At 43.4% G+C, this 15,091-nt stretch overlaps 1 protein-coding gene across 5 annotated transcripts in view; it reads left to right on the top strand.

Moving 5' to 3' along the window:
- ascc3 (activating signal cointegrator 1 complex subunit 3) overlaps positions 1-15,091 on the top strand; it is a 206,595-nt gene that overhangs the window by 135,586 nt on the left and 55,918 nt on the right. For 4 of the 5 annotated variants that reach the window (XM_037784194.1, XM_037784195.1, XM_037784197.1 and 1 more), the window contains 6 exons: positions 4,692-4,883; positions 6,508-6,732; positions 7,640-7,759; positions 8,402-8,566; positions 11,451-11,537; positions 11,814-11,990. In XM_037784194.1, coding sequence (XP_037640122.1) covers positions 4,692-4,883; positions 6,508-6,732; positions 7,640-7,759; positions 8,402-8,566; positions 11,451-11,537; positions 11,814-11,990 — 966 coding nt within the window. Of the gene's footprint in view, positions 1-4,691; positions 4,884-6,507; positions 6,733-7,536; positions 7,760-8,401; positions 8,567-11,450; positions 11,538-11,813; positions 11,991-15,091 lie in introns of those variants that run through there. The other variant, XM_037784198.1, reaches the window with a different exon arrangement.

The following is a 15,091-nucleotide window of genomic DNA, read 5'->3' as shown; positions in this document are numbered from 1 at the left end:
TAAGGCTAACATTAATGTAAGGCTAACATTAATGTATGGCTAACATCAATATATGGCTAACATTAATGTAAGGCTAACATGAATGTATGGCTAACATCAATATATGGCTAACATTAATGTAAGGCTAACATGAATGTATGGCTAACATCAATATGTGGTTAACATTAATGTATGGCAAACATTAATGTAAAGCTAACATTAATGTATGGCTAACATTAATGTATGGCTAACATCAATATATGGCTAACATTAATGTAAGTCTCGCATTAATGTAAGGCTAACATTAATGTATGGCTAACATTAATAATAATAATAATAATATATTAAATTTATATAGCGCTTTTTAGGATCTCAAAGACGCTTTACACATTCGGGGGGAAAAAACGGTGTGAGACAAACAGTAGACGAACGACAAAAAAACAGGCGACATACACAGACACACTCTCATACAAACACACGGACAAATAGGTAGGGGGAGGGGGGCCGACAAGTAAGCAGAGGAGAAAAGATGGGTTTTGAGGCGGGACTGGAATATGGCGAGGGAATCGGAGTCTCTGATGGGTTTTGGGAGGGAGTTCCAGAGCTTGGGAGCTGCCCTGGAGAATGCTCTGTCCCCAAAGCTGCGGAGGTTGGACTTGGGGGTGGAAAGTAGACCAGCTGAAGTGGATCTGAGGGACCGTTGAGGTTGGTAGGGGGAGAGGAGGTCAGAAAGATAGGGGGGGGGGGGCAAGTTGGTGGAGGGCTTTGTAGGTGAGGGTCAGGATTTTGTATGAGATCCGGTGGGAGACGGGGAGACAGTGAAGATCTTTCAGGACTGGAGTGATGTGATTCCATGATTTGGTGTGGGTGAGGAGTCGTGCAGCTGCATTCTGAACCAGTTGGAGTTTATTGATGGAGGTGTTGCTGATGCCATAGAGGAGTGAGTTGCAATAGTCAAGGCGGGAGGAGATGAAGGCGTGGATGAGTTTCTCTGCTGCAGGGGGTGTGAGGGAGGGGCGGATCTTTGCGATATTGCGAAGGTGGAAGAAGGATATTTTGACCAATTGGCGGATGTGGGGCTCGAGGGAGAGGGTGGGGTCAAATATAACACCAAGGTTACGTGCCTGGGGGGAGGGGGAAACAGAAGTGCCATCGATGTTGAGTGTGAGGTTGTTGGTTTTGGTGAGGGTGGATTTGGAGCCGATGAGGAGGAGTTCTGTTTTGTCGCTGTTAAGTTTAAGAAAGTTCTGTTGCATCCAGGTTTTAATTGCAGAGAGGCAGGAGTTGATGTGGGAGAGGGGTGGGTTGTGGGGGGTGTTGGTGCTGAGGTAGATCTGAGTGTCATCAGCATAGCAGTGGGAGTCCAGGTTGAAGTGGCGGAGGATCTGACCGAGGGGGAATATGTAGATTATGAACAGGAGTGGACCGAGTACAGAGCCTTGGGGGACACCTTGTGTGACTGTGGATGTGGCAGAGGAGTTGTTGTGAAGGGAGATGAAATGAGATCTGTTGGTGAGGTCAGACCGGAGCCAACTGAGTGCAGTACCTTCGATACTGATGTCTTGGAGTCTGGTGAGAAGAATGTTGTGACATACGGTATCGAAGGCTCTACTCAGGTCCAGGAGGATGAGGATGTTGAGGGCTCCGGTGTCAGCAGAGGTGAGGAGGTGATTGAGGACTTGGAGGAGTGCAGTTTCTGTGCTGTGGAGGGGGCGAAAGCCAGATTGGAGGGGTTCAAACAAGTTGTTGGAATGCAGGTGGGATTGGAGCTGTGTGGAGACGAGGCGTTCGAGGGTTTTGGAGAGGAAGGGGAGGTTGGAGATAGGGCGGTAGTGATTGAGACAGGAGGGGTCCAGACCAGGTTTCTTGAGTGTGGGGGTGACAGCAGCAGTTTTGAAGGCTGAGGGGACAGTTCCGAGGGACAGTGAGGAGTTAAAGAGGTCGGTGAGGTAGGGGCATAGGACAGGGAAGCAGGACTTCAGCAGGGGAGTGGGGAGGGGGTCGAGGGAGCAGGTGGTGGGTTTGGATGTGCTGATGAGTTTGGCAATGGTTGCTGAGTCAACAGGGTCGAACCGGGAGAGGCGGCGCTGGGGGGGAGGGGTCAGGGGGTCCAGAGGGATGGAGAGAAAAGGGGTCGGTGTGGTTGCTGCTGGGTCAGACACGGGGAACAGTGAGTTGTTGATGGTGGTGATTTTGTTGCTGAAGAACTGAAGGAATGAGTTGCAGAGGTCGGGTGAGGGGTCAGAGAGGGTGTTGGCACGGGGCTTGAGGAGAGTGTTGACAGTGGAGAAGAGGGTTCGGGGGTTACGGCTGAGGTCATTGATGATGGTGGAGAAGTAGTCAGATTTGGCAGCAGTGATGGCGTCTTTGTAGGTGATGAGGTGAGATTTATAGACTTCGAGGTGAACAGTGAGTGATGTTTTTCTTCAGAGGCGTTCTAGTTGGCGGCCGGTCTGTTTGAGTTTTCTGAGATGGGGTGTAAACCAGGGGGAGGAGGTGTTGAATGAAACAGTTTTGGTTCTCAGGGGGGCCAGTGAGTTGAGGGAGGCAGACAGCGTGGCGTTGAGGTGGTTGGTGAGATCAGGTGAGGTGGGGGGTGGGTCCAGGTGGAGGGCAGTAGATAGCAGGTCGGAGAGATGGAGGGGATTGATGGACTTGGTGTTACGGAATGATATGACTCTGGGGAGTTGCAGACGGGGTGTTGGGGAAGGGATTGTGAATTGGATGAGTTTGTGATCAGATAGGGGAAAGGGGGATGGGTGGATGTTCAGAACCGGGACGTTGACAGAGCAGATGAGATCTAGATTATGGCCTTTATTGTGTGTGGGGAAGGTGATGTGCTGGGTGGAGAGGGAGAGGGGTGAGTAGGGTTGATGGTACCATGGTTTAGCAGGCGGGTTAGCAGTTAGCAGGCGGTGAGTGGGACGGTAGAGGCAGCACAGGGTAGTGTTAGACGGGGGGGGGGGGGGGGGGGGTACTCACGATACAGATGTATACAGATGATGAGGAGAACAGCCAGATGATTATTGTAATTCCAGTGGTGGAGTGTCCGGGAGGAGTTGAGGGGGACAGAGAAACATGCAGGGCAGCTCCGCTAGCGAGTTAGCAGCTAATCGGCTAGCTAGCGAGGAGAGTGGAGCGAACGGGAGCACAGGGAAAAACCAAAAGACGGAAAACAAGAGTGGGAACGAGACGGAATACAACAGAACTCAGGAGAACAGTGAATAAACAGCAACAAAACAAAACAAGACGAGAAGAAAGACAGCTGACAGAGGGAGAAGTGGCAGTCAGGAGACATTAACATTACATTAATGTAAGGCTAACATTAATGTTAGCCTTACATCAATGTAAGAGTGTTTTCCAATCCACGTACTTCCTGAAGTACACTTCAATGTAGTGCACTATGTGCACTCTGTACTTACTTGAGTAGTGCGTAAATTTCAACGGGGTAGGATCGTGTCAAATCGAATACTCTGCGTCGCACTGGCCGGAAGTGACGATCGCAACATTTCACCGCGGCTAGCTACCCGCCAAATTATCTGCCAGCTTTGTTGAAGAAAAAAATGAAAGCAGAGTGGAAATTACGTTTCCAACGTCGTCGCCTACTCCTACGATGTGTCCTCCTGTTGGCTGAAAATGCACTGGTATGTTTACGTGTTGTATTGTTTTATTCTGTTATCTACGTATGTTTGAATAGTGGTCGTGGCTCCGCCCCTTCCGCTACGTAGCCAAGATGGTGACAGTTGAGTGTGGAAAGTGTCCAGCATTCCACACTCAACGATCTGACCGTTTTGAGTACAACATCCGGGTACTTTGAGTGCACTGCATTTTGCCATACTTCCCAGTGTGAACGCACTTATGCACTCAAAATAGTAAGTGTAAGTACAGAAGTACGCGGATTGGAACACCCTCTAAGTCTCACATTATTGTAAGGCTAACATTAATGTATGGCTAACATCAATGTATGGCTAACATCAATGTAAGGCTAACATTACCTGACAATGAAGTCACAACAGCAACTTGTCTGGTAGAAATAATTTCCTTTCAAGGCTAATAATAAACTATATGTTCTTTTCACATCATATTAATAATATAAAAATATTGACTTCTTTGGTATTTTACCTCATTTTCAGTCAGTCACAAGCATACCTTCTGCACAGTTGGTTCCTTAAAGTCTCAGTCCTCCATCTTTATCCACAAGGTGTGCATACAGATCCAGACAGTCCCTCAGACGGTGTGTGAGGCAGACAGCTGCTGGCAGTAATGGGCTTTCTCTTTGCACTGCAGAGGAGCGCTGGGCACTGACCTCTATTTAGATGCCCAGAGAGGGAGATAAAGTCCTGTGATGAGGACTCCCCTCAAGCCGGCCAGGTCACAGCCCTACTGTCAGTCACCAGCACACATCTCAATCTGACTCACTGTGTGTGTGTGTGTGTGTGTGTGTGTGTGTGTGTGTGTGTGTGTGTGTGTGTGTGTGTGTGTGTGTGTGTGTGCGTGCGCGTGCGTGCGCGCGCGTGTGTGTGTCTCTGAGCTGCAGATATTCTTTGAATTGAAACACTTGTGCATTTCGTTACAATGAATCTCCATACCCTGGAGTCCTTTTGTTTCTGTGCAGTCCACCAGGACATTGAACACCCAGAAACCCAGTGCTAGTTTCTTTCCCTCACATTCCGTCCTGTTTTTAAACTGACCTCTCTCACCACCTCTTTCAGATCCAACGCTCCAGAAACAAGCAGATGAAGGAGATGTTCCCAGAAGGCTTTGGGATCCATCATGCTGGCATGCTGCGGTCTGACCGCAGCATGATGGAGAGCATGTTCTCCAAAGGCCTCCTCAAGGTGCTGGTCTGTACTGCCACGCTGGCCTGGGGGGTGAACCTGCCGGCACATGCAGTTATCATCAAGGTGACTTTCTCTGTTGTGCTTTCTTACTTGCATCTTGAGTCTTTTGCTGTCTTTTTTTCTTTCTTGTATTATCTGTGAACCAGCCTGGAACCAGCCAGGCAAAGTTAACCCCTTCCCACAAAGGCTCCAATTACTTTCTGGTAATGTCATTTATTGCAAGTTTGGTTGGTAATATACACCACTGATGCAATATATGAATGTAATAGTCAAGGGCCTTAAAGTGGCTTCTTAGTTCTTACAGGCTCTCAACCCCGATTCCATTCATGTCTACGAAGACGTGAATCTTTAAAAACAACTCACAAATAACGGCTGTATATCTATTTTTCAACAGCTAAACAGCCACTCTAGTCTTTAACAAGCTCTCAAACAGGAAGAAGTGGTGTTAGTGGCAGCAGCTGCAATATATTTCAAGGTTTTTATAATGCATTATAATCAGTGTTATAATATATTATAATATGATCATTGGTTAATCTAAGTGGTCATTGTTTGCTTTAAGTCAAGTGAAAAAAGCAATGCAAGAACAACAGACAGAATGTTGTAAAATTAATTTTTACTTTACAAACAGTGACCACTTAGAGTCAGTGAGTGACCAGCAATTATGAAGTATTATGATACTTGACCTTATAAGTCATTATAAAATTATTTATAATGTGTTATGATTATTGTTATAAAGCATTTTGAGACACATAAAAATAACATTAAATACTCATAGACACTGTCCTGGATGCTTTAAAGCCATGTATCCTCTCCGGTCTGCTGCCATCTCCTCGGTTTGGTGACATCAAGTTGAGCAGTGTCTGCCAGCCACACATCTGGCTCAAAGGTTACTGTTACTGTCGGTTGGTAGGAATCCCCTTTGTAGTTGAGTTGAATGTGTTTCTGGAACAGACCGAACTCATTTAACGTCTTCTGGACAACCATGTGCTTTTAAAGGTTCTCTATATGATATCCAGGGCATTAATGTAGCAGCAAACACGTACTGTCTATGTGAAGATATAGAGGAGTAACACGGTCGTAAGCCTTCTCCAAATCCACAAAACATATGTAGACCGGATGGGCAAACTCCCATGACCCCTCCAACAGTCCCGTAAGGGTAGAAAGCTGGTCCACTGTTCCACGGCCAGGACAGCACACCCTCTGGTCCCCCTTTTCAAAAAGGGGAACCACCACCCCGGTCTGCCACTCCACAAGTACTGACCCCGACCTCCACACAACACTGTGAGCCAAGACAGCCCTGGAGTGCTGCTTGTATAAAACGGTTTGGTACTTTAACTAACATAGCATGAAATCTTTAACTTGCATACAGTTACAGTAGCATTAGTTTGTGTGCGCATGCTTTGGTATAGTTTCTGATATTCAGACAGATATTTGTAATATTGTATTGTAATTATTCCAAATTGAACTTTGAATAGATTATTGTCTATTAATTATTTACAGCATTAGATATTAAGCTCTCCACTTGTTGTTGCAGTGCAGGTGAATAATTGTAGTTATTTGGTGATTCATAGCATATTTTAAATGAGCAGCTTTTTTACTCATATGTAATGAGATATTGGCAGAAATACATTTTCTTCCGTATGTTTCCAGTCCTCTGATCCACTTCTGTTTCCTGTGTCTATAACAGGGCACTCAGATCTACGATGCCAAGCGTGGTACCCTGGTTGATCTGGGCATCCTGGACGTCATGCAGATTTTCGGGCGTGCAGGTCGTCCCCAGTTTGACAAATACGGTGAGGGCACCATCATCACCACCCACGACAAGCTGAGCCACTACTTGACCCTGCTCACCCAGCAGAACCCCATCGAGAGCCAGTTCCTGAGCAGCCTGGCCGACAACCTCAATGCTGAGGTCAGTCTCTATAAGCCCTGTTTAGACAGGACTAATATTAATCTTTTCTTTATTCTGCCAATCCAGATGCTAAGTTGCTTTCTTTCTGAAAAGTAAAGGCAATTAAAGGCAAAATAAAGGGTTTGGAAATGCATTGAAAGTTCAAGTTTTGCTGCATCAGGAAGGGACAAAATGTGAGTGTCATCATCGTGTATGATGTCGGGGGAAACTTAATGAGATCCCCTGTAACATTGACCTGTGTGGGAACCATTCTGAATTACCTTTGTTTTATTTATTACTGTTGAGTAAGTAATCTAGTTTGAAATCTTTGTAATCAACATATGTATTAAACAGCCGCTGTAATGTTGTGTCCACCATGTGATGTACTAATATGTATCTTATTGATTATGAGTTTATGAGAACTGTAATGTGTTCTGGCCCCCCCTATGGCAATAGAAAAGGAGGAGTCACCTCATGTCTTGATCATAGTGTCCTTCAGTACTAACGGACTGAGGTCTTTGATTCCTTTATCAGATCATATAAGACATCACTGCGTTGCACATCATGCAAAACAACAATCAGCAGGAAAACAATGTACTGTACCTCCAAAAAATTAATGAGTGAAAACAAAAAAAAAAGGCAAGAACCTGTTCAAAAACCGGGGCTATAGTTTTCATGCTAATTGTTGATTACATGTCATGCCCTATGAATTATGTCGTACAGTATATATACTCTGATGAAGGCTTCATGATGAAGCTCATGGGCGGACTTGTCAGTCCATTAGTGCAAAAATGATCCTTATTGTGTTTTAATGATAACAAACAGGTTGATTGTACTGTGCATGCAGCTGATCCTCCTGGAGTGTCCACTAGATGGTGACAGAGACCAGTGATGGTAGTAGCTTCTCTCTTCTCTCTCCTGGATTCAGATTGCTCTGGGGACAGTCACCAACGTGGAGGAGGCAGTGAAGTGGCTCAGCTATACTTACCTCTATGTTCGCATGAGAGCCAACCCACTGGCATACGGCATCAATCACAAGGCCTATCAGGTTAGTCATCCAGAGACTGACCTAGTTTATTTTGCCTGCATGGTGGTGCAGTGGTTAGCACTGTTGCCTCACAGCAAAAGGGTCACAGGTTTTTCCCTTGGGGTCCTTCTGTGTGGAGTTAGCATGTTCTCCCCGGGTTAGCCTGGGTTTTCTCTGGGGTCTCAGGTTTCCTCCTACAGTCCAAAGACATGCAGGTTAGGTTCATTGTTGACTCCAAATGTCCCGTAGGTGTGAATGTGAGTGTGAATGGTGGTCTGTCTCTATGTATCAGCCCTGTGATAGTCTGGAGACCTGTCCAGGGTGTACCCCGCCTTCACCCAATGTCAGCTGGGATCGACTCCAGCCCCCCCCCTGCAACCCTGAATGGCTTAAACAGTTACAGATAATGGATGGATGGATGGATGGATGGATGGAACATTCAGTAAATGATATGAAATTAATTGATGACATTTCTAAAAAAAAAAAAAACATTTCAAAAGCAAAAACAAGTAGAGTCTTAGAAAGAAGAGACAAACCATACCATTAACAACAACAGAAAATCAGAGAATGTACATCACTTATATAATACGTCTAATATTAAAATCACATATACTAGAATGTGATTGGTTGATTAAAAATTAAGCATTTACATTTTTTTTCCAGATGGATCCTTCCTTGGAGTTGTACAGGAAGGAGCTTGTGGTGGAGTCGGGAAGAAAGCTGGATAAGGCCAGGATGATCCGCTTCGAGGAGCGTACCGGATACTACGCCTCCACTGACATGGGCAGGACCGCCAGCCACTTCTACATCAGATACAACACCATAGAGGTACTGTAGACTACCTACTACATCAGATACAACACCATAGAGATACTGTAGACTACCTACTACATCAGATACTACACCATAGAGGTAGACTGACTACTACATCAGATACTACACCATAGAAATACTGTAGACTACCTACTACATCAGATACTACACCATAGAGGTACTGTAGACTACCTACTACGTCATGTACTACACCATAGAGGTACTGTAGACTACCTACTACATCAGATACTAAACCATAGAGGTAGACTTACTACTACATCAGATACTACACCATAGAAGTACTGTAGACTACCTACTACATCAGATACTACACCATAGAAGTAGACTGACTACTACATCAGATACTACACCATAGAAGTACTGTAGACTACCTACTACATCCGATACTACACCATAGAGGTACTGTAGACTACCTACTACATCAGATACTACACCATAGAGGTACTGTAGACTACCTACTACATCAGATACTACACCATAGAGGTACTGTAGAGTACCTACTACATCAGATACTACACGATAGAGGTACTGTAGACTACCTACTACGTCAGATACTACACCATAGAGGTACTGTAGACTACCTACTACATCAGATACTATACCATAGAGGTACTGTAGACTACCTACTACATCAGATACTACACCATAGAGGTACTGTAGACTACCTACTACATCAGATACTCCAACATAGAGGTACTGTAGACTACCTACTACATCAGATACAACACCATAGAGGTAGACTGACTACTACATCAGATACAACACCATAGAGGTAGACTGACTACTACATCAGATACTACACCATAGAAGTACTGTAGACTACCTACTACATCAGATACTACACCATAGAGGTACTGTAGACTACCTACTACATCAGATACTACACCATAGAGGTAGACTGACTACTACATCAGATACTACACCATAGAAGTACTGTAGACTACCTACTACATCAGACACTACACCATAGAGGTACTGTAGAGTACCTACTACATCAGATACTACACCATAGAGGTAGACTGACTACTACACCATAGAAGTACTGTAGACTACCTACTACATCAGATACTACACCATAGAGGTAGACTGACTACTACATCAGATACTACACCATAGAAGTACTATAGACTACCTACTTCATCAGATACTACACCATAGAAGTACTGTAGACTACCTACTACATCAGATACTACACCATAGAGGTACTGTAGACTACCTACTACATCAGATACTACACCATAGAGGTACTGTAGACTGCCTACTACATCAGATACTACACCATAGAGGTAGACTGACTACTACATCAGATACTACACCATAGAAGTACTGTAGACTACCTACTACATCAGATACTATACCATAGAGGTACTGTAGACTACCTACTACATCAGATACTACACCATAGAGGTACTGTAGACTACCTACTACATCAGATACTACACCATAGAAGTACTGTAGACTACCTACTACATCAGATATTATACCATAGAGGTACTGTAGACTACCTACTACATCAGATACTACACCATAGAGGTACTGTAGACTACCTACTACATCAGATACTGCAACATAGAGGTACTGTAGACTACCTACTACATCAGATACTGCAACATAGAGGTACTGTAGACTACCTACTACATCAGATACAACACCATAGAGGTAGACTGACTACTACATCAGATACTACACCATAGAAGTACTGTAGACTACCTACTACATCAGATACTACACCATAGAAGTACTGTAGACTACCTACTACATCAGATACAACACTATAGAGGTAGACTGACTACTACTTCAGATACTACACCATAGAAGTACTGTAGACTACCTACTACATCAGATACTACACCATAGAGGTACTGTAGAATCACTACTACATCAGATATTACACCATAGAGGTAGACTACCTACTACATCAGATACTACACTATAGAGGTACTGTAGACTCACTACTACATCAGATACTACACCATAGAGGTACTGTAGACTACCTACTACATCATATACTACACCATAGAGGTAGACTAATTACTACATCAGATACTACACTATAGATGTAGACTAACTACTACATCAGATACTACATACATAGAGGTAGACTAACCTGGGAGTCTTCTTGTACCTTCGGTTTCTATTATCGTGTTAATGTGGCTGCTCCGCATGCTGTGCCAACAGCCGTCCTATCAATGGCTTTAATTCCTTAGTGCAGTAAGCATTCCTTGTGACCTTGCTGGTATAAGTCATCCAGTGCTAAAGCACCGCCCTCTTGCGGTCAGGAAGAATGAAATAGAACAAGAGTTACAAATGTAACTACGGTTCTATGAATTCCGGGTGACCGCCAGAGTTGTCTGTCACTCGGAATCTGGGCGAGAATCTGTATTAACAGATTGCGTGATGACTTTATGTGATGGTTTTATACTGTTGCGTGCGCCCTACGTCATCACATGGTCACAGGTGACTCTGTTAGCATAATGACTCGACCTGCGCGAGATGGAGATATCCAGTACCAAAGCACCGCTTTAAGAATTTATAGAACCTCTCGGTTTCATGATTGGACATTTTTCTTGGTGTGATTGAATGCTGACCAACTAGACTCGGGGTCGGAACCAAGAAATATAGATGATAAAATTAAAGAAGCAACTTTAGCAATTATGGAAATGAATAGCATTTGTAAGAGCTGATGGCAAGACCACAAACACAGGTAACACCTTTGCTAATGAAAGAAACATTGTGTGTTGACCACAGCTAACTGATTCATCATTGTTCAATTCTTGTGTATTTACACCATATTTAGTGTTGAACACTGCGTCAGACATAATGACTTGTCCTGGTCAAAACTCAATTAACTTCCTTTTCCCTCCTTCTGTGTGTTCAGACTTTCAATGAACTTTTCAACTCTCAGCGAACAGAAGCTGACATCCTCAGTATCGTGTCCAAGGCCGAAGAGTTTGATCAGCTTAAGGTGAGAGGTCATCATGTACAAGCTACAACAACGGCTGTCAGAGCTTCAGTCTGGCACTGAGATTCCACCAACATACCTCCATCTATAGTCCAAGTTACTGTATGTTCCAACATAGAAGTTGTAATTATAAACCTGTAGTCACCCACCAAGCAAACTGATTATTTATTAAGTCTGCATTCTATGTCTACCCACAGTATGGTGTTGTACTGTACTTATCCACAAAAAACTCCATTATAACATGAAAATATCAGTGCATCATGTTGGTCTTGTTGGCAGGTTCGTGATGAGGAGTTGGAGGAGCTGGAACAGTTGCTGTGTAACTACTGTGAGCTGCCGGCTGCAGGCGGGGTGGAGAATGGTTACGGCAAGATCAACGTTCTGCTTCAGACGTACATCAGCCGAGGAGAGGTGGACAGCTTCTCCCTCATCTCAGACCTCTCCTATGTGGCACAGGTGAGGGGAAAGGAGCAACACATTCATACACACTACAAGATCAAATAATAGGTCCGGTAATAACTTGCAATTGATGAAGTTACTGTAGCAGTTTTAAATTGAGTTATGTGTCTTGGCCACTTCGATGCTACATTGTATGTTGTTTTTCATAATAAGTGGAGGTTATAGGTTATAGGTTATAGGTCCAGGTTAGAGACAAACTCAATGTGCTACTTGTATTAATTACAGTTCTTTTGGACTGAGATACATACTGTAGACATACTTCGGATTTGACTGTGAAACACAACTTGGTGCTTAGTGCTGCTAATGATTATTTCCATTATCAATTAATATGACAATTGTTTTTTCGATCTAGTAATCCTTTTTTTAATAACATTATATAAATAATATTGGAAAAATGCCCATCACAAATGATTAATATTGATCACTATCATTGTTGCTGATTAATTGTATATGTATATATATATATATATATATAAACTGGAAAAACAAAGTTCGGAAAACTTGTGTTTGGTGGATTATTTCTCTGTTGTTACAATGCTAATGGTCATTGTATTTTACATCGTTGGAAAGCCTGTTTATTTACCTTTGCAATGATGTCCAACTTGTAAGGATCATGCATTTGTGGGATGAGCAGCACAGCTGATTATGTGGGTAAAGCCCAAGAAAAACTTGCCAAAATGCTCTGCCAATGGTAAACAGTGTATTCTCATAAGGCTGCCCTTCACTGTCAGGCCCGTTGGCGCTGGTGTCGACAACACAGACAATGGAACCTGAACATGTGGGGGAATGTCATGTTCAGTGATGAGTCCAGGTTCTGTCTGCCAAAGTTGGATGGCAGGGTCAAAGTATGGAGACGACGTGGAGAACACTATGCTGATTGTTGAACCGATGGAGTAACAGCTTTTGGTGGGGGCAGTGTCATGGTGTGGGGCGGCATCTCCCTCACTGGCAAAACAAGGCTTGTCATCATTGAAGGCCATCTCAATGCAGTGAGATATCGGGATGAGATTCTGCAGCCAATGGCGATCCCATACCTCCACAATCTGGGACCTAACTTCATCCTCCAAGATGACAACGCTCGCCCCCACAGAGCCAGGGTTATCACAGACTACCTCCACAATGTGGGAGTAGAGAGAATGGAACGGCCTGCCAAGAGTCCAGACCTCAACCCAATTCAACCCTTGTGGGATCAGCTTGGGCGTGCTGTACGTGTTAGAGTGACCAACACAACCACGCTGGCTGACCTGCAACCAATCCTGGTTGAGGAATGGAACGCCATCCCACAGCAACGTGTGACCAGGTTGATGACCAGCATGAGGAGGAGTTGCCAGGCTGTTGTGGCTGCGTATGGATCTTCCACCGCTACTGAGGCTCCTGACGGTGTATTAAATTAATAAAGTGTAAAATAGCCAATATGTCTTGTTTGTTCCTTGTTACTGATAGAGAGTTCAATCATCCAATCCACCAAACAACTCAAAACAAGAGTCAACACCTACAGGAGAATACACTGTTTACCATTGACGAAGCATTTTGGCAAATTTTTCTTGGGCTTTACCCACATAATCAGCTGTGCTGCTCATCCCACAAATGCATGATCCTTACAAGTTGGACATCGTTGTGAAGGTAAATAAACAGGTTTTTCAACCATGTAAAATACAATGACCATTAGCATTGTAACAACAGAAAAATAATCCAACAAACACAAGTTTCCGAACTTTCTTTTTCCAGTTTATATATATATATATATATATATATATATATATATATATATATAGTATATTAGGGCTGTCAATAGATTAAATTTGATTAAATTAATGGCGATTAATCACACAGTCACACATTTTTCCATCAAAATGTATGTATATATTAATTATTGTAAATCAACTAACAACACAAAGCAATGACAGATATCGTCCAGAAACCCTCACAGGTATTGCATTTAGCATAAAACAATATGCTATATAAAGATATACCCCTTCTCCTCACAGCATTTGCTGTTTAGTGTTTTCGTTTGTGAAGTGGAAAGTAATTTATGATTCTTAAAAAAAATTGTAAAATTCAGATTGGTGCTTGATTATGATGATGTTTATCCTTTTTATCAGAAAGAAGTGTCTAATACAACCCTGTAACTGAGACTTATGTCATGTATTTCCACATTTGTAGTAGTAATAACACTATGATACAGCTGATATGAGGAGAACCCTGAAGCTCACTGACACACCCTTTTCCAAGCTGACACAGAACGGGTTAAAGACAGTATGACAATGATATGGGAGTAAATCCTTTTTTCATTTGAATCCATACAAATAAATTGAATTGAATTGAATACAGTACTTCAGCAAACAAGCAACACAACTTCATTAGGTATCTGGAAATTGATATATTTATAGGCACATATTTCACACTTGCACCAAAATCAAATGTTTCCACCTACTTTCCTCATTCTTCATCTCCATCTTTCCAAAATGTCCCACAGTACTGGGAATAATAGGCAGATTTCCTCTATCCAGTGGCCCATACTGGTACACCCACAGTGACACACACTCTCACTGAGCAGTGGCTTAAGCAGTTGTACAACTATAAATGGTTCTGTAGACAGACTCTTGATCCTCTCTTTCAGGCACTGATACTACTACACGGATGCGATCTAACATTGTTTCTTCAGATTTAGAGCACTTATATACATGATGTTAACAATGCATACCCACAGACAAGCAGCTGGGACAAGCGTCATTGCTCACATACTTGCCTGCATACTTTATGTGTACCTGGAGGATTAAAAAGTGTATCCTGCCACAAGCTGCCAGATCAGGGCTGAATCATTACTGACTGACATCAGGCTATCTTCTTTGTGAGATCCTGATGTTGCACAACATAAACATTACAATATCTAGCAACACTCCAGCAGGGTTGCTCTATTGGTCATGTTGAGATCACGACAGAAAAAGGACAAGAAAATAGTAGTAGTGGCGCCGAAGCAGCTGGAACTCTATTGAAGCGTTTGATAGATGGGAACCGGTCGTACACTGGTTACTGGTACTGGTTACTGCAGTGGGAGACCGTAGAAGAGTATGAACAAGGATTAGCAGGATCCTTGT

The sequence above is a fragment of the Sebastes umbrosus genome, chromosome 11 (genome assembly GCF_015220745.1).
Source record: "Sebastes umbrosus isolate fSebUmb1 chromosome 11, fSebUmb1.pri, whole genome shotgun sequence".
Lineage (NCBI taxonomy): Eukaryota > Metazoa > Chordata > Actinopteri > Perciformes > Sebastidae > Sebastes > Sebastes umbrosus.
Note: the sequence above shows the minus strand (reverse complement) of the source record. Positions and strands in the feature narration are given on the sequence as shown.